General features: G+C 54.9%; 1 protein-coding gene across 6 annotated transcripts in view; it reads right to left on the bottom strand.

The window, feature by feature from the left end:
• The window catches only part of MYO18B (myosin XVIIIB), a 228925-nt gene that overhangs the window by 191014 nt on the left and 19051 nt on the right, over nt 1-18860 (bottom strand). For 5 of the 6 annotated variants that reach the window (XR_008703644.1, XM_055550888.1, XM_055550887.1 and 2 more), the window contains 8 exons: nt 17287-18513; nt 16686-16752; nt 15759-15871; nt 14327-14503; nt 9572-9770; nt 7524-7666; nt 6601-6701; nt 5530-5593 (listed from right to left, as the gene is read on the bottom strand). Coding sequence is in view for 5 of the 6 variants with exons in the window: in XM_055550888.1 (XP_055406863.1) it covers nt 5530-5593; nt 6601-6701; nt 7524-7666; nt 9572-9770; nt 14327-14503; nt 15759-15871; nt 16686-16752; nt 17287-18513 (2091 nt within the window). In the remaining variant the exon portion in view is untranslated. The remainder of the gene's footprint in view (nt 1-5529; nt 5594-6600; nt 6702-7523; nt 7667-9571; nt 9771-14326; nt 14504-15758; nt 15872-16685; nt 16753-17286; nt 18514-18860) is intronic. The other variant, XM_055550889.1, reaches the window with a different exon arrangement.

The following is an 18860-nucleotide window of genomic DNA, read 5'->3' as shown; positions in this document are numbered from 1 at the left end:
CCCCCAGAAGTGTGACAGCACAATCTCCTGCCCTTGCATTGGAGGCTCAGTTTCCACCATGTAGATGGAAAAAACTGCCAACCCTGCTCCTAGGTCACTGTGAGGACTAAATGAGGACATGGATAAAGCACCAGCATGGTGCCCGGCACACAGTGGTGCTCCATAAATGCCAGGCTCAAGGCCACGCCTTTGACCAGGCTGTCCAGCCTTCCAGGGACGCCTCCCCCACTGCCGTCCAGCAGCCCCAGCAGGCAGATCGCCGTGGCCTTGTCCTGGGGAGCTCCAGGTTCAAGGAGTGGAGACATGCAGACACCGATGGCACAGGCTGGGCGCTGGGCCTGGGGAGAGGTGCAGAGCCGACATTGGGAAGAAGTGGTGAACAGAGCAAACAGAATCAGCTTGGAGAAATGGGTGCTGGGTGGGGAGGCAGGGTGTCCTAGTGGAAGGGCACGGTGGAGGACAGGGTGCGCTGGGCGCCGAGTACCCCGAAGATGGACGTGCAGGCCTCTCTCACGTGGCCCACGGCAGCGGGGACCCGGGGTCTGCAGCCGGGCGCTGCTCTCTGGGGGAGGGCGTGGCCCTGGGGGCCTGCAACTTGGTTCCCTGGGGACAAGCACCTGGTGGGGCCCGGGTCTCACTCTGCTTCACGGGGGTGTACACCGCATGCCCTCCTCCAGGGCCAGGGTGGGCTCTCCCGTGTCTCTACAGCCCACCAACCCAGGAAGGTCCCCACCCCTCCACCCCTGGATCTGGAGCAGCTCTGGAGGGAAACACTGAACACAGCCTCGCTTCATCTGCAAAAGAAACATCGGTGCCTGAACAGGGGGTGAACCTGACAGAGACCGCCAGGAGGGCAGGACAGGTCCGTCCAGCCAGGGCTCCCGGTATCTCAACACTGCCAGGTCTGCGTCCTCTCCAGGTGCCGAAAGCGCATGTAAGGAGGGAGAGAAGGGCTGCCCTAGGGGCTTTTGCCCTGCCAGGCAGCCTCAGTCTCTCCAACTGTTTGGAGGAGGAAACTGACGCTCAGAGAGGGTGAGACACGTGCCCGAGGCCACGTGGTGAGGACGGGCAGAGTTTCCACACCCTAGATTCTCTACCGAGCCCCAACCCTAGGAGCAGACCCAGGAGCTGGGTGCTGCCCTACCCACTCCACAGGGAAGAAACTGAAGCTGACAGAGGAGAAGTGACCCAGGGGTGCACAGCAGGTCACATCCCAGAACACACAGCCTTCAGCCAGGGCACAGGTCTGGGGCGATGTCATGGGACACACAAGTGCCGGTTTGGAGTCAGGCCAACCTGGGTTCAACGGGCATGAATTTGAGCCAACTCCGGGAGACAGTGAAGGACCGGGAAGCCTGGCATATCGCAGTCCCTGGGGTTGCACAGTCAGACATGACTCTGACTGAACAACAATGACGACGACCTGGATTCCAGTCCTGTCTCGGCCACTTAAAAGCTGTGTGCCCTTGGCCAAGTAGCTTCACCTCTCTGAGCCTGGTTACTCCTCCTGAAAAACAGATGTGATCATAATCCCTTGTGTCAAAGGGGCCTTACGAGGATTAAGTAAGAGAAAGCTCCGGGTAGAGCCCCTGGCAGGAGCACCACAGTCCCCAACCTTCTGTCTGGAGCACATTCCTCCACAGTTGATGCCTGGGTCATAAAAAATCAATGTGCCTCGGGCCGAAGCCTGGCTGCTGACAGCCAGAAGCAAACTGCTGGGAAGCAAGGATTATTACTATTATTATGATGATGATGACCGCTGCTGCCAGTGTTTATTTTTTACAAAATCAGCCTAGGCTGTGGAAAAATAAATTACAGAGAAGAAGAAAATATGAAACCTTTTGATTTCAAATGTGTCATGGTGCCCCAGCAGATCTCAAACAAGTTCCATTTCAGAGCTGTGATGTGGCGGGCAGTGGTGGGGGCGGGGTGGGGTGGGTGGCGCTGCACGGGCCCAGGAGGGGAAGCTGGCAGTCTGTGAGCAGAGGCAGCCCCAGAGGGCCGCTCCCCTGCCCTGCTCCGCTGACAGCCCCCCATCTCACACACTCACCCTGCGCTCTACTGCCTGCCTGCCTCTCCCCCACCGTCACCTCTGCATCAGGGGCTCAGGAACGCTGGCCTCCCTGCGCCTGACTCACTTCTCTCTCTCAGCACAAGATCAGCTCATGCTCACCTCCTCCAGGCAACCTTCTCTGATATGACTTCAATCCTCCAGGACTGCCCGTGCAACATTCAGGACACAAGTTAAAAAAAAAAAAAAATCAATGTTTGTCCGAAACTCTAATTTAATTGGGCACCCTATAATGTTCCCAGTTTTTGTGAGTCATAAGTGACCAATGAGCACGGTCTGTTGTTAGGTGTGCAATGTGAGGATGCGATGCAAGCACACGTAGTGAAGTAACTGCCACGATGAAGTGAATGCATGCCTCCATCACCACACAGTCACCACTTCCTGGTGTGTGGTGAGATCACTGAAGATCCACCCTCCCAGGACACTTCAGGTGTACAGTAAGTACAGTGTTAATAACTAAATCACCACCGTCCTACACCAGGTACAAGATGAACACGTGCAGGCATCCTGCATTTCTATTTGCTGACTCTGGTGACTTTAGGGGCTTCAGGGTGACGCAGCAGCTCTCACTCCTGGGGGCATTTCCTGAGCACTGAACTCCTTTTCTGAGATGATACCTGGACAGCCCGATCCCAGAAAATGAGCCCAGGCTTGTATCAAAGACCAACGAGCTTCCAGATTCTATTTTTGCTCCTAGAAAACAAAGAAAACACTCTCTCTGTACCTGCCAGGTAGCAGGACGAGAACAAAGAACTACCCTACAAGTTCCCACAGATCAATTGGTCTAAAAAAACAACCCCCAGAAACAGAGAAAAAAGAAAACCACTTCAAACACCTCCTTGATATGGGTTCACACTATGCCCATTCCTGTGCACACACTGTGAACAAACAGGTCAGGCCGGGAAGATCACGGGGGCCTGGCTGGAGCCCTTTTTGTCCTCAAAACCAAGAAAACAAACCATCACGCTCTTGCTGGTTCAAACGCATGCAACTGGCCCAAACTCATTAGAGGAAGCCCAGCACTGGGGCAGCCACGCATCCTCTGCCATCCGGGGTAGGATCTGAGCTCCCCGCGCCCCCCAACCAGGGGGAGAAAGGGCCTGAATGAAGAACATACTGCAGATCCCCTTGAGGCAGGGGCGGAGACAGCAAGGTGAGGCTGGGGGAGCCGCATCGCCCCACCCCATCTCACTCCACCCACTGTCGAAACAGACTTGCTGACAGTGGTTCTCAAAGTGGGGTCCCTGGACCCCCCGCTTCAGCATCACCTGGGGACTTGTGAGAAACAGACTCTCAGGTCCCAGCCCAGGCCTAGTTAATCAATAACTCTGCAGATAGTACCCAGCAGAGAGATGGACAGAGAGAGAGCCCAGCACGCCTTACTGAGGTGTAACTGACAGAAACCAACCACTCCTCTTTAAGTACAACGTGACAGGCTATGACACACACAAACGAAAGCATCAGTGCTAAAGACGACGGACACGTCCCTCAGCCCCGAGAGTTCCCTTTCTTATGACCCTCTCCCCCGTCTTCTGCCCTCACCCAATCCCAGGCAACCACTGACCTGCCTGCTGTCACGGCAGGTTCAGCTGCACTTTTCAGAGCTTCACGTAAATGAGATCATACAGCTGTACTCTCTCATCCGAGATTTTTCACTCCGCAGTTATTCTGATCAGTACTTCATTATTGAGGAGCATACTGTCTTTATGGATATTCCACAGTGAACTCACCCATTCACCCGTTGATAGATATTTTGGATAGTTTCTGGGTTTTGGCTATCACAAATAAAACTGCTAATGCACTCATGTAAAAAAGTGGATGTACACATCCATTCTCCTGAATAAACACCTGGGAGTAGACTGGCACACCACGTGGGGGGTGTATGCTAAACCTTGTAAGAGATGGTTTGCCAAGATGGTAAGAGCCTATCTTCCACTCCCACCAGCACGGTTATGAAAGCTCCAGTTACCCCCGATTCTCACCAGCACGGGTTATGCTCCACCTTTTCAAGTGCAGGCACTCTATGTATCATGCAGTGATATTTCGTCGTGGTTTTAAAGTCCTTTAATGACTAACGTATATTGTACGTGCTTATCTGCCATCTACGTAATCTTCTTTGGTAAAACTATGTGAAATTCTTCTGCCCATCTTTTTTGTCAGGTTGTTTTATTTATGAGTTCTGAGAGTCATTTATATATTCGGGATTCAGAGACTTCATCATATATGTGATCTGCAAGTATTTCCTCCCAGTCTGTGGCTTGTATTTTCATATTAACAGTAACACTCAAAGAGCAAAAGTTCTTAATTTCAATGAAGTGCAGTTCATAGGCTTGTTCTCTCGGGGGCTGTACTTTTAATGTCACACCTATGAAGTCTCCGCTCAATGCAGTTACAGAAATTTTCCTCCTGTTTTCTAAATTTTACAGCTTTTACATTTAGGCCCAGGATCCACTTTGGTTAATTTTTCTATACGGCGTGAGTTCTTGTAGATTGACATTCTTTTTTTGCATGAGGATGCCCAATTATTCCAGTACCCTTTGTTTCTCCAACATGTATATTTGGAAAAAAAGCTTTGGAATAGAAATGACCACTCCCCTCCACCTGGTGAACTACTCATCCTTCAAAACCCAGCTCACATGTCCCCTTGGCTAAGAAGCCTTCCCTGACTGAGGCCAAGTAGCTTTCAACTATCCTCTGTTACAGGGAATCTTGTACAGACTCTGGAATATTCTTATGTCACATGACTGCATTAATTCCCAAGTTGCTCTCTCCTGACCGAGTGAAAATTCACAGATGAGGACCATAATCCCGGCGTTTAGCACAGGCGTGACACAGGGAGTGACGGCAGGAGCGTGGGGGTGGGAGGGAACTCAAAATAATGTTTAAAATATAAAACAGTAAATAAAACAAGTGAATAATCTTCTTTCTTAAACAACTGAATACCACCTCTCCAGGCCCTGGTCATAGGCCCCATCCTCCAGGAAGCCATCTCTGACTGCCCCTTTCCGCACTGAACACTATTAACAATATTTCCTACGAGAACCACCTCTAACTGATGCAACCCAAGCCCAGGGCTAGGTGCTTTATGCACATCCTTTCCTTTAATCCTCACAACAGATCCATGAGGAGATACCACTTCCATCGTCATTTACCAAAGAGGAGACAGATGTCCAGAGAGGCTAGGGCCCATGCCTGAGGTCATACATCCAGTAAGTGTCAGAGCCGGGGCTTGACTCTAGACAGCCTGTCCCAGAGCCCACGCTCTTACCTCTACACGGACCACCTCTTGGTTCCCGTTATTTGTACAAGACTCATTTCCCCGACAAGCCCAGGCCCCACAAAGGCAGTCCTATCTCCCCCATGTGACCAGCCCTGGCCAAGTCTGCACCCCAGTGGCAGAGGGACCCCTCGCTCATGGGGACACAAGACCACTCACACCCAGAAGGCCTCCTCCTTACCTTAGGCCACAGGCCCATGCCAAAGGAGCTGCTGCCCGCCGTCTGGTGCAGGTACAGGTCTGTCCTGGAAACAGAAGGGACCAGAAGTAAAGGAGGACCCGCCCACACTGGTGGTCTGGGAGAGCAGGCGGTCATCATGGCATGGGGCTCCATACAATGCCCCAGGTGGCCCCAGAGCTGGCCTAGGGCCCCGGCCCCACTGCCCAAATATTCCTCACTTGCTGCCCTCACTGGGCCCTTCCTAAGGAAAGGCCTTCCAAAAGCTTTCTTACTCCTTAGTTACCCTGCTCTGAGAACTGAAAGCTTCCTCTCTCATCTCTCTGAAGGGTACAAGTGTCCCTCTGGCCTTATCACGAGGCTCAGGACAGGTGGAGCCGCTCCCTCAACTCGGAGAGGAAGGCAGGAGACAAATAATGGGGACACAGAGGCAAACCTGGCCAGGGGTAAGCAACCCCTCAAGCCTCATGGGAGCTTTGCTCCTTCTCTCTACAGATGAGGAAACCGAGGCTCAGAGACAGGGAGCCACGTGCCTAAGGACGCCCAGGAGTCAGGGAGGTGCAGAAAGGACTCCCCGGGCCACCTCCCTCAGGAGGCCCTCTGAGATGAGGCTCCTGGCTTCTCAGGGGCTATTCCACCTGGGGCCTCCTTGCCCTGAGGTACCCCAGGTGCAGCCAGGGCTCTCACAGAGTTGAGGAACTTCTGCAAGGTTGGGGTATGCTGTTCCTGGCCCACCTCCCATGCTCCTGTCAGAGCCTGGACCGAAATACCAGAGTAGACATCCTCCACACCCCAGCATGGATAAAGAGCCGTACGTGAACTATCTCACTTAATCCTACAAGGTCAGTCAAGGTACTGCTTCCACTTTACAGAGGAAGAAACCGCAGTTCAGAGCAGATGGCACCTGGCTAGGTTCCCCGGCCCAGGAGCAGTCCCAGGCAGCTGGAATCAGAGGCCAGGTTCCTTACCACTGGGCTCCGCTTGGCTCTGGGCAGAGCTGGGGCCGGACCCCAGGAGAGCCAACACCCTCTGACTCACTGGCCTCGGCTGGCCCCATCCAGCCCAGTCGCTCACCTGAGATCCAGGTCCAACCCAGCTAGCATCTGGGAGAAAACCTCGAAATTGCCTTCCCCTTCTGGCTGCCGGGCCACGCGGCTCTTCTCCAAAAGCATCGTCTGCCGAGGAGAGGACAGACACCCGGTCACCACGGGGCCACTAGGCTGCCCCACCCAGAACCACTCAACTGTTTGAGGCAACATTTCAGGCCCCAACTTGGCTGGACACCTCCGAATTGGAACACCCAGGCCTTGGTCTTATTGATTCAGATTCCACGTAGGGAATTAACAAATGCTCTTTGATTAAGGAACTCATTCTGATTAAAGAATCCAAAGGTAATCACAATTAACATACATAAGAGCCACCCTCCAACATACTCTTATGTAACGGAAGCCTGTAATAACGTGACCAAAATGGTGATGAATGCGAGAATTTCAGGGCCAGTTCAGAAAGGGGATTTATTTGGCACCAGCGAGTCTGGATATTATCCCAGTTCCACATACAAATAACCCTTCTAATAACCTAATCCTATTTTCTGTTCAAATAGAATGTTTGTGGGGAGGAAGGGGAGGGGGTGGACGATTTTGGAGATGGGAACAAACAGGCCATGTGCTCGTCACACACGAGCTGCTGCAGAAGGCCGGAGAGCGTCTGTTTAATTTCAGCTTACACTTTTAAGACCCAACTAATGAGTGGCTGAATTATGTATTTACTCATGAATATTTCATCCCCGTGATACTCCAAGATGCAGACAGGCCAGTTCGCTCCGGGACGGGATGTGGGGGCACTGAACGAGGCGGGGAGAAGCTGGCCACAGCCTGGGGAGTGATGACCATTTAGACATATTCCAGGGTCCCAGCTGGGGGCATGGGCCCAGCTGAGTGGGGCTGGGGACCCTGCAGCTCTGAAGACTCCCTCCCTCTCCCACCCAGAGGCCTCACCTGGAGCTGGGCAGCCGTGACTCGGCCTGTGGCGTTAAAGTCCAGTGACATCACCATGGCGAACCGAGTGGCACTGCGGCTGTGGCCGGTGGACACCGAGCCGAAGGCCCGGAGGACAGTGAAGGCCGCTCGAATCTTCTCCACTGTGGGGACATGGGTGGGGCATCACCCATGGCCCAGGCACTGCCACCCCTGCCTCTCACAGGACCCCATTCTGGCCCCAAGCCCCAGTGGGACCCCTGCCACCTCCCCAGATCAGCTCTAAGCCACGCCCATTTCACTGCTGGGCTGGCCCTGTGCTGAGAGCAGAAGTGCAGGGGGAGCAAGGCTGAGTCAAGACAGGAGATACACAGACCCCGGATTGGTGGCATCTGAGTGACAAGGGCTGTCCCCGGGCCTCCTGGACCTGGTGGAGTTTAGGAGGAGGGCAGGGCTCTCAGGAAACTCTCCATCACAGCAGGTTTGAGAAGCCCAGCAGTCTTCCCACAACTATTTCCCAAGCTCCTCTCTGGGCCAGGTGCTGTGCCAGGCGCCTGGATACAGCCCAGCCTGACTCCCACCCTCCAACCCACACACACTTTCGGCAGACCTACGTTCTGCAAGGGCCAAGACTGGTGCCTCTCCCGCTGGATGCCAGCTCCTAACCTGCGCCAGATGCAGAGCAGGTGCTCAATAAAGCACTGGCATAACCCCGGGGAGAAGCAGGATAATACCACGGTTAGGCAAGTTTGAATACTGGATCTCCCTTTTGATAGCTACCTGGTTTGGAACAAATTAACCTTCCTGTGTCTCAGACACCCCATCTATAAGATGGGTAAGTACCTACCTACCTCATGTGGTTGTCATGAAGACTAAAAGATTTAATAATGTAAAGTGCTTAGAACAGGCTCCAAAGGGGGGTGCTGTTAGCATTATGTTTGCTATTATACGAAGAAAAGCAGTATTGCTTGGGCCATATATTCTCAGCAGGGTGAATACTGCCCTCAAGAGGGCAGACACTGATTCTTGAAGGTGCGGAAGTTTTCCTTTCTTATGTATAGAGCACAGATACATACACACACACACACATAGACCTAACTGCATAAACAGATCATGGTGAACCTCTGGCATTAAACTTTCATGGTGGGAGGTGATTAGCAGAAGTAACATCTAGAAAGCCCTCAAAGGGGCAACAGTAGCTTGAGAACTCTGGCCCAGGGGTAACAGCTCTGGAACCAGCCTGCCTGGCTTTGAGTACTGGCACTAGGGTGTATGAGCCACGTGGTCTGGGCAAGCTGGTAAACCTCTCTAAGTCTTACTGGACTCCTCTATAAAATTCAAATAATAATGATATCTCCTTTACAGGGCTGTTTTAAATAATGAATAAGTTAACCTGTTTGGAATGGAGTCTGGCTCACGAGTCCTCAGCAAGCACTCACTACGATCACTACCAATACTGAATTACTATTATCGACTGACACTCTCTGTAAGGCCCAGCTCACACATCATTTCCTCAAGGCAGCCGCCCGCCCCTCCGCCATGAGCCCTCCTTCTCCCCCCAACCCTGCTGCACCACCTCGTAGCACAGACGTGCCGCCGAGCCTCCCTTCTGGCCATCGGCTCCTCCTGAGCACAGGCCCTGCCCTGTCTTTACTCGCAGGTCCTCTGCACAGGCCAGCAGGCCGTGCACGGCATGGGGACCCCACGTCGAAGGGTACAGCATTTGTATCACACACTCACAGGCTTGCACAGTTATCAGGATGCTGGCCCAGGACGTGGCCGTCACTGCTTGGTTCTAACAATGACCAAGTGTTGATGACTGACCTGCAGATGGCAGTGGGTGTCTGGAGGGAGGAGACCTAACTTCTAATTCACACAGAAGCATCTTAGCAAACCAGAGGTGGCCCTGCCTGGAAGCCAGCACAGGGTCTGCACACACGCACCCAGTGAAGGCTGGCTGATTGGATGTAAGAAAGGGCCACACAGTGCCTCCTTTGACTCTCCCTTCCTCTTCCTATGCCCGCCCCCTCCCCATGTCCTGGCTGCATGTCACCTGGTGACCACTATACCTGAAATCCTGCCATCCACGCTGCCCGCCATCCCCACCAGGTGCTCCAGGACCTGCTCACAGCAGGTGGTCTTGCCAGCACCACTCCGGCCCAGGGTCACGATGCTCTGGTCTCTCCGCTGGCTTAGCAGAGCCCAGTACGCCCGCTGGGCCAGGGAGCTGATGTGGGCAGGCAGGCCATCCCGGCGGTTCCTGGGCACCTGTGGGAAGATCACGGGCATCAGCCTTCCCACCAAGCCAGAGCCCAGGAAGCACTCCACGACCAGCACTGAGCCCAGATCCGCGTTCCTGCTCCCATCCCACTCGACTTAACAGAGAAGCTGTGCGTTTTTCTGGGGAGAGCCCAGGGTGAAGGTCGAGGCCCACCACTGGTCCCCTGTGAGTCTATGCATAGTCTTGGCCCCTGAACTGAGAGCCTGGGCCTGCCTTGCAGCTAATGAGAGGCCTGAACCAGAGCTGCGTTAGCTCGTGGGGTTCATCTCGCTACTATGCAAATCACTGGATTGTTCCTGCCTGAACAAAGCAGCTGGATAAACGGCCCGACTGATTAGTGATGCCTGCCATGGAAACAGAATGGGGCATGGGGAGATGGTGGTACGTGTCCTAAGTATTTGCCATAACAGATTTCGATGATACCTGAAGCTGCTTCCACTTCTTCGTTCATCCATCCACTCATTCTTCACTCAAAAACAAAACGTTCATTAAATGTCTACTATATAGCAGGCACTAGGGACACAACACTACTCAAAACAAATAAAGGAAACCTTTGCCCACCATGGGGCTTCCTGCTGGCACCAGTGGAAAAGAATCTATCTACCAATGCAGGAGATGTGGGTACAATCCCTGGGTCGGGAAGACTGCCTGGAGAAAGAAACGGCAACCCACGCCAATGTTCTTGCCTGGAGAATTCCACAGACAGAGGAGCCTGGTGGGCTGCAGTCCACGGGGTCGCACAGAGTCAGACACGACTGAGCCACTGAGTATACACACACTGCCAACTATGAGGAGATACCGTTATACACCTGTTAGAATAGCTAAAAACAGGTTTTAATTTTTTTTTTTTTTGGACACTCGCTACCAGGTTCTGGCGAAGAGGCAGAAGGACTGGGGCTCCCCACAGCGCCAGTGGGAAAGCTCCACGATCAGGCCTGTCTGGAGAGCAGTGTCACGACTTCTTTCACGGCGAGATGTGCATCACACAACAGAGCAAACCCCACGCCTAGGGATCTACCCATAACAAACGAACACCCGTTCTCACCAAAAAGCCCTCTCTGTCACTGACTACATTGACTACGAATTCAAAATCACACACACCAAAAAGCCTAGAAACAACGCAAATGCGCTTCAACTAAAGAGCGAATAAGGCAACCAATCACCCTAGTTTTAGTCTTGGGAAGTCCCATGTCCCAGAAAAACCACTCCAGCCCAGGGAAACTGGGACAGCAGGTTCCCCTCTGAATGGATAAACAAAGCTATACAATAGAATAAAAGAACCAACGGCTCAGAGCTGCAACAATATGAGTGAATTTCAAATGTGGGTGTTGTGTGCATTGTGCTAAGTGGAAGAAGCCAATTCGAAAGGTTACATGCTGTACGAGTCCATTTATACGACTTTTCAGAAAAGGCAAAACTAGGGAAAAGGGACAAAGGAACAGATCACAGTGGCTGCCGAGGGCAGGGCATGGGGGAGGGGATATCCACAAGGATGTGGAAAACTTTGGGGGTGATGGAACTTCTGGGGGTGATGGAACTTCCTGTAATTGACGGTGGAGGCAACTACACAATTGTGTTTGTCAAAAACCTACAAAACTAAACGTTAAAAGAGGTGACTTTAACTGTATGTAATTTATACCTTTCATATATAAAAAAAAGCCCTGCCGATAGAACTTGCTTTCATTTGGGAGAAAACAGGTGATAAACAAACCAACTAATTAAATTATACTGAACGGGAGTCATTTTAGAGCCACGAGCCTGGATGAGATCACCAAGAAAATGGGCCTTTAAAGAGGGAGAGAGAAGAGGTGTGGGGAGGGGGCTGACCTGAAGAGATCAGGGACCAGCTAAGGAGGCTGAGAGGGAGGGCCGGTGGATGAGAGGAAAAGCAGGAGAGCAGAATCTGGGAGCTAAGGAAGGGAGTGGCGGCAGGAGGAGGGGGGACCAGCCCCTGAAATGCGCTGAGGGTCAGGTCAGGGGACACCAGGGACTGACCACGGGGCAGCATGGAGATCACTGGTGACCTGAGAAATGTCCGCTTAGCACGGTTTTCAGGGAGAATGGAAGATGGAATCAGAGATAGCAAGGGCAGTGAAGAGGCATAGAAGGGAGCAGGGGACCAGGCCTGGCCAGAGGAGGCACTGGAAGCCCAGGATGCTAACTGGGTGACCAGTGAGGCCCCACCCACCCTCCCCAGTGGCCTGGCAGGACCAGGGGCACAAACCCCAGTGGGGCAGCCCCCCACAAACCTGGGCCCCCAGTGCACTGTTGGCCTTTACAGCCCAAGACCCCCAGCAACAGTGATGAGCCCCATTCTGACACAAAGCAAAAGGCTCAGCAGGACCCCAAAGCTGGCAAAGGAAGACAGGCCCCTCACACTGGCTGGGCACGGCCTGGGGGCATGGGCAGGCAGAGGGCCTCAGGGTCTGAGCCCCAAGCCACCTCCCACCGTGGAAACATCAAGGCCCAGGCTGTCCCAACCGCCAGCATTCCCAGGCCTGCAGGGGAGAAGGGAGGATCCTGCAGACACACTCAGGTACCCTCACAGGCTTGCACATGGGCATGGTCAAGGGCACACATACCCAACAGCAGCAGAGGCCTCTGTACACAAGTGTGCCCATCTACACCCAACACAGTCACAGCAACTCACTCCAACAGAGGCCTGCACCCCCCACGCATACCCCCAGCTCCCAGCCGCTGGGTGAGCCCAGACCCTCAGCGAGAAAGGCCCCTAGCCCTGCCCAGACCCCACCAAGCCCATCTTCAAGGCGGCCCCAGTCCCCTCCTGCAGGTCTCTGCTGCCACCTGGTGGCCACTTGAGGAACCAGATGAGACCCAGCCAAAGAGCAGGTGTGGGAGGCAGGATGACTTGAGCAGGGCCCAGCCCCAACCCAGCAGTTACAGGGGCTTAGCTGGGGCTCACAGGACTCAAGTTCCTCCTACCAGGGTGGGTCCTAACGCCTGCATTATGAGGCTCTTTGACCCAGCCAGAGTAAAGGATGCACAATCCTGGACAACTGAGAACTGTGAGAACCGAACTTGCAGAGGAGGGACCTGCGACAGACACCTCTCCCGGGGGTTCCTACAGAGCTGGAGCTCAGCTTCTCAGAAGGCTTGGAGCATGGCCTGCCCGGCAAGGGAGAGGGGGTGCACGCATGGCCCTTGGCCAGAACGGCCAGGTCGGGGAGGGGCTGGGAGGGTGACTTAGAGGGGGCGCAAAGGGAGTCCTAGAGAAGAGAAGCCTTGGGGAGGGGGTCCAGGCTACTGCCCCCTCTTTAATGGACTCAGCATCATTCAGGGGCTACGAATGACTTTGTCCTGTGGGACTCCAAGGGCAAGATGCAGCTTCTCATCCCCAGTTGACAGATAAGAGGCATCATGACCTTTCCAAAGCACTGAGGTGCATTAGCAGGAATCCTAGAGGCCTGACCCCTCCCGGGCCAACAAGCCCTCCGAATGGAGCACAGACGAGATTCTGACCTCCAACGGCTCTCCCTGCCTCCACTCCTGCCCACCTCTCACCTCCACCCCATGGCCAAGAGGATCCTTTCCTAGCATAGTCACACTACATGTCACTGCTCTGCTGAAAATCTCCACCAGGCTCAGAGCAGGAGCGGAGCCACTTCGACCCCGTGTGAGACCTGGCACCAGCCGTTCCTACCTCCTATAATCTCCTCCACACACTGCTCTTTGTCATGATGGACCTGTCTTCCCCACGAGGACAAGCAGCTCACAAAGGCAGGTTGATCTGCCCACCTTCGCACACGGGACCCTCCATCATTATCTCCGACAGGAGCAACCAGGTGAACTGAGGCTGAGTGAAGTGCAAGTGCAAGTCCCTCAGTCGCGTCGGACCCTGTGACCCCGTGGACTACGCAGCCCACGGAATTCTCCAGGCCAGAATGCTGAGGGGACCGGGCGCAAATGACGGGGTTGCAGCTGCAGGCCCCTCCACAAGATGGCGCCGAGAGGGTCCTCTCACTACGACCGTGGTCTTGACAATAAACAGACCGTTTCTACACTCCACAGGGTGTAGAAACGAATAAAAGTAGAACGGAGGCTTAGTTTCCCAGTTCATGCGGGTGTCTGGGACTCCCGAGGGTCCAGCCTGGGCTTCAGAGCACAGAGGGCCCAGCCATGTGGGTTTCACCCCAGCTCCTCCAGCTCCGAGCCTGAGTCTGGAGCTGGCCCAGCTTCCCATCCGTTAATAGGGCTAGTCTTGGCCCCCGTCCTCTCATGGACCTGAGGACTGGCTGAGATGACACGCAAAGCTGCGTAAAGGAGAGCCTGACAGACCTGACACCATCCGATACGTTCTCTCCCACTGTCACTGTCTCTTGTGCTCCCGTTGCTGTTTGTATCCGTTCTCTTCCCCTCTAAGGAGGGGGCACCATGTGGTCCCCAAGGCTCCCCGATGCTCTGACACCCCAGCAGCCATGTCTGCAGGATGCCGCTCAGACAGGCTTGCAGGGGCTCAGGGGATCTGCTCCCGAGATGCAGAGGACCCTGGCCTGGCCCCGCCCCGCCCCTGGGGCCCCCTCACCTTGCCAGCAGAGGGCGCCATGAGCCCTTGGGGCTGGAGGAAGATCAGGTCGGGCCCAGCGTGGGTGTGAGGTAGCTGAGCCTGGTAGCGCTGCAGAAGCGTGTTCAGGACACTGGACTCGTTGACACTGACCAGGGAGGCCAGGTCCTCAGCCTGGTCCAGCTCCGGGGGGTTGGCCTGCGAACCATCACACAGAGAGTCCTCTGGCCTCCTGGGCCCCCACACCACCACGACCACCACCACGCCCACCTCCGCCCCCTGGCCCCACACACGGCCCTGGTGACCCGGTTCCTGGGCAGCAGTGCACTGAGGACTCCGCAGAGAGCGACAAAACCTACAGATGAAACAGCGGCATCGCTTCTCCTGCGCTCTGTGCAACTGGCAGCTGCCCCTCCCTACACTGCGCTCAGGGCACCAGGAGGGGAGGCACTCTGAGGACACGCAGCAAGATTCACGTGCCTTCTGTCTCTCAGACACAGAAAGGCGGGTGTGCTCGGAGGACGTGTCCTCTGCTGCTTCTCTCCCTTCTGCGTCTTGTCGGGGAGCTCTGCGTGTGCTCAGGGATGCTTAGGACGAAGGCCAATGCCCTGATTGCCCCATTTCTCTGACAGCCTGACACACACTCAACAGTTGGAAATACTACACCTAGACCCTTCTAGAAGCAAGGAATGACTGCAGCCTCTCCTTGGGGCATCCATTTGAAAAGCTTCCTAGCACTTTTCTGGCTCCAGGGAGTTTCCTGGGCCTACTGCTCTGTGGTCGTTCGTCAAGTTTTTTTCCTGAGGACACTGGCCCTCTGCAAACTCCCAGCACTGGTGGGAGGAGCGGGCCTGAGGTGTGCAGAGGAGGAGAGAGGGGTGAAGGTGAACAAGGCCAAGGAGAACTCCTGGAAGAAGCTCCTGCTCAGGCAGTAGATGTGAAGGGTGGAAAGCATCAGGACAAGACCTTTTACTTCTTTCATTAGAGTCTGACTTATTCTCACACAGATTCATGGTACAGTGCAAAAATTATGCAAAACAACCAAAAAAGAAGAACCAAACTAAAGGCTGATACCCAAAAAGCAGGCCACTGGAACCTATGCCATGGCTAACCACAAGCTGCAAATTTGGCTCTGAGTCTCCTGGCAGCCAGGGTGAAGAAGGAAGCATACCAAAGTCCATACAAAGGAAAACAATCACTTTCTCCAGCAGAATTCCCAGGCCCAAGATCTGACAAACCTCTCTCTTAACGTGTCCTCATAAAGGGGACACCATGGGACAGAGCTATGAAACCCCGTAACAAGACACCCCTAGCAGAGCAGTGAGTTCAACAGTGAACTTCCCTACAGTCCCCCCAGGGCGCCGAGGGGAAGCATTCAGTGCAGTCATGCCCGAGGAACTCTCTCGCAGTGGGGAAAGTGGGGTGGAGCAGGCAGGGCGGGCCGGGGGCTCACCCGGTGAAGGTGCTCCTCGTCCACCTCGGTGATGCTACCGTCGGCATCGATGCACAGTCGCACCCTTCCTGCCGGCAGGTCTGCAGTTCCCTCGTCTGGCTTCAGCACCGTTGCTGGAAGACACCCCAGGGGTGGAGGGGTACAGCAAGGGGGGTTGGGGAGAGCAGGGAAAGAGGGGAAGAAAGAAGATGGAGGTGGGACAGGTGGAGGGGAAAGGAAAAAAGATGAGAAGAGAGAGGGCCTGGGACACAGGGAAAATGGGCGTCATCCTCTTCCTTGGGGGCCTATTTACAGGGAGGGTGGTGAATTGTGACCCCAAACCCATGGAGATTTGGGTCTGACAGGCTGGGTCTGATTCATCTGGGGCTTCTATCAGCTGGCACAGGCACAGAGTTGGCAGCCAGACGGCTGGGCGCACTGTCCACTGCATACCTCGACTCGGGACAGCAAATAATGGCATATGGGCTGCCACTCCTCCCGCAAGAGCCCTCCAGACATCACTAACCAATCACTCCTCCCAGCCGTGTTCTGAACAGACTCAGAATCACTTCTCCGTAGAGTCTGGTCACCAGCCACAAGTAATCAACAAAGGTGGATTCACGAGATGGGATCCACCTGCACTAGGCTCCAGACACAACGCTGCAGAAGCCAAACAATGCTTGTTGCTTTCATGAATTAGCTAAATAATTAATTACCAAGGCACAAACGCCTTTGAAAATAGCACCCAACAGACTATCTGCTGAGAGTGAAATGACGCCCAACTAGTTCCACTCCAAAGCCATGTCTCCGCACCCTAGTCCTGGCTGCCCTGACCCCTCCCTTCCCCTCAGTCCCCAAATTGTGATCAGGACCTGGCACATACAGCGACCAGCACTGCGGGGTTGAGAGGGAGACTCAGACCCCAGATGTGCTAACACCCCTAATTACCAAGAGTGAATCCATCCTTCTGAACCAGCCAGACCTTCTCTGCCTCATACCATCTGTCTTCATGAGCCTGGGGGCAAAGGTCACATAAATTAGCGCAAGGGGATGCACCCTCCCCCGCCCCCGTGCGAGGAGCAGACCTCTTACATGGGCATTTCTCATAGTATGTCTGGGACCAGCTAAATCAGAATCCCCTGGTGCAAGTGGGGGTGCTTATTTAAATGCAGAGGCCACGGCCCCACCCTAGCTTTCGTAAAGGGAAGCTCGAAGGTGGGGCCTGGGAATCTGCATTTTAAGCAATCTGCCATTTACACAGCTCAAAGAACTATCTTGGGACCTTGTAAGCTCAGTGGCAAGGGGACACCTCTCATGGTTGGGACACTACCTCACTCTGTGGAGAATCTCACCTCTGGACAGGTCAGATTCCCCTGTGGGGCCTCCCGACCCCTGTGTGTCGAGGGGGACGTGCCTGGTCCCTCCTCTGGGCTGGCCACCCCTCCACTCCTGTCCATCTCTGGTCCCCGCCTTGTCCACCCCCACGGACAAGCCTTTCCCATCCCCCTTCTCTGGCCTGCGCCTCCCCGCCCCCCTGCAGTCCCCTCACCTGCCCCGAGACTCCGCTCTGGCCTCCTCTGCTCCCCTCCTGGCTCTCCGTCAGCCTCTGAGACTTCTCCTCGTGGCCGTCCAGAGCAGGCTGCCCAGGTCCTCCCAGCTCCAGCTCCAGGCACCCGGCTCTGGGGCGGGGCTCCTCTGCTTTCTGTCCTCTGCTCTCAGGCTGGTCCTCCTTACCAGCTGTTTTCGGGGTATCCCCACGTGCATCCACCTCCTTGGGGGCTTTATCATCCTTCTCTGCCTTACCCCCGGCTTTACCCGCCTCTCCAGAGGCGCTTTGAGGTGGCCTCATCTTTTCCATCTTGCCCTGGGGCTCCCCTGCCTTCCCAGTCCTGCTCTGAGGCTCACCTGCCTTGTCCATGGCTCTGGGAGCCTCCCCCGCCTTCCCTGGCACTTTGCCAGTCTTCTCTGCCTTGGTCTGAGGTTCCTCCGTCTTGTCTGCCTTACTCAGGAGCGCACCTTCTTTGTCCTTCTTACGCTGGGGACTGTCCCACTTGCCCCTTCTGCCCAGGGAACCTCCCCACCTTCTCACCGGGGCTTGGGCCCCAGCCCACTTCCCTTCACCTGCTACATCCTTGGAGAGACCCCCCTTTGCCCCCTTGTTTGGGGGATCCCCTGCCCCCTTCTCCGCTGTCCCTGGTTGACCCCCATCACCCAGCCCGTCTTTGCCCTGGAGCTCTGCCTTTTTCACCTTGTTGGTCTGGGGGGCCTCGCCCCCTTTTCCCACTGTGCCTTGATCCTGCTCCCCTTTCGTCGGCAGCACAGTTCCTGGGTCCCCAAGGCCCCCAGTCTGCGTCTTCTCAGCCTTCGGAGGTGCATCTGTGGTGCTGGCCTGGGGGCCACGAGGAGTCCCTGGGGTGTCCCCCTTTTTTCCCCCTCCAGGATCCGTGGCTGGGGGTGGGGTCTTGGAAGTGGGGGCATCGCGGGGCTGGGTCCTCTGCTCTGGCTTGGCTGAGTCCGGGTCCAGCTTGGCCACCATCAACAACACGTCACCCCTCCTCACCCCTCTCTTGAAGGGCAGGCTTTTTTTGGCAGGTGTCCCACTGGGGCCTGATTCTTGGGGCTTCTCGCCATTGATGGTCATCAGCACAGGGTCCATGGTCCCGGCCTCCTCACCCTTCCTGCCCAGAACGTCTGTGCTCAGAGGAGAGCCTGACTGGGCGTTCTGGCTCCCAGGCTTGGTGCCAGTGCTGGGCTGGCCAGCAGAAACCTCTGGGATCTAGAAGAGACACCACAACTGTTCTCAGCTGCGTGCTGACCAGACAGCTTTGTCATTCACTCATTCATTCATTCACTTCTTTATCACCCAGCCATTCATTCCCTCACATACCCTCAAGCACCTAGGGGCAATGAACCAAACCTCACAATCCTACATCCTAGACCTTGGCTCAGAACTTGAAGGCCCAGTGCCATTATGAAAGGAAAGTGGACTTTGGAGCCCAACAGACCCAAATTCACTCCAAACTCTGCCACTAGCTAGCTGTGTGGCCTTGGGTAAATTACTTTCCCTCTCTGAGCCAGTTTCCTTACCAATAAAATGAGAACCATAATGGCCTCTCAGGGTGG

This window comes from Bubalus kerabau, chromosome 16 (assembly GCF_029407905.1).
Source record: "Bubalus kerabau isolate K-KA32 ecotype Philippines breed swamp buffalo chromosome 16, PCC_UOA_SB_1v2, whole genome shotgun sequence".
In the NCBI taxonomy this organism is placed as follows: Eukaryota; Metazoa; Chordata; class Mammalia; order Artiodactyla; family Bovidae; genus Bubalus; species Bubalus kerabau.
Note: the sequence above shows the minus strand (reverse complement) of the source record. Positions and strands in the feature narration are given on the sequence as shown.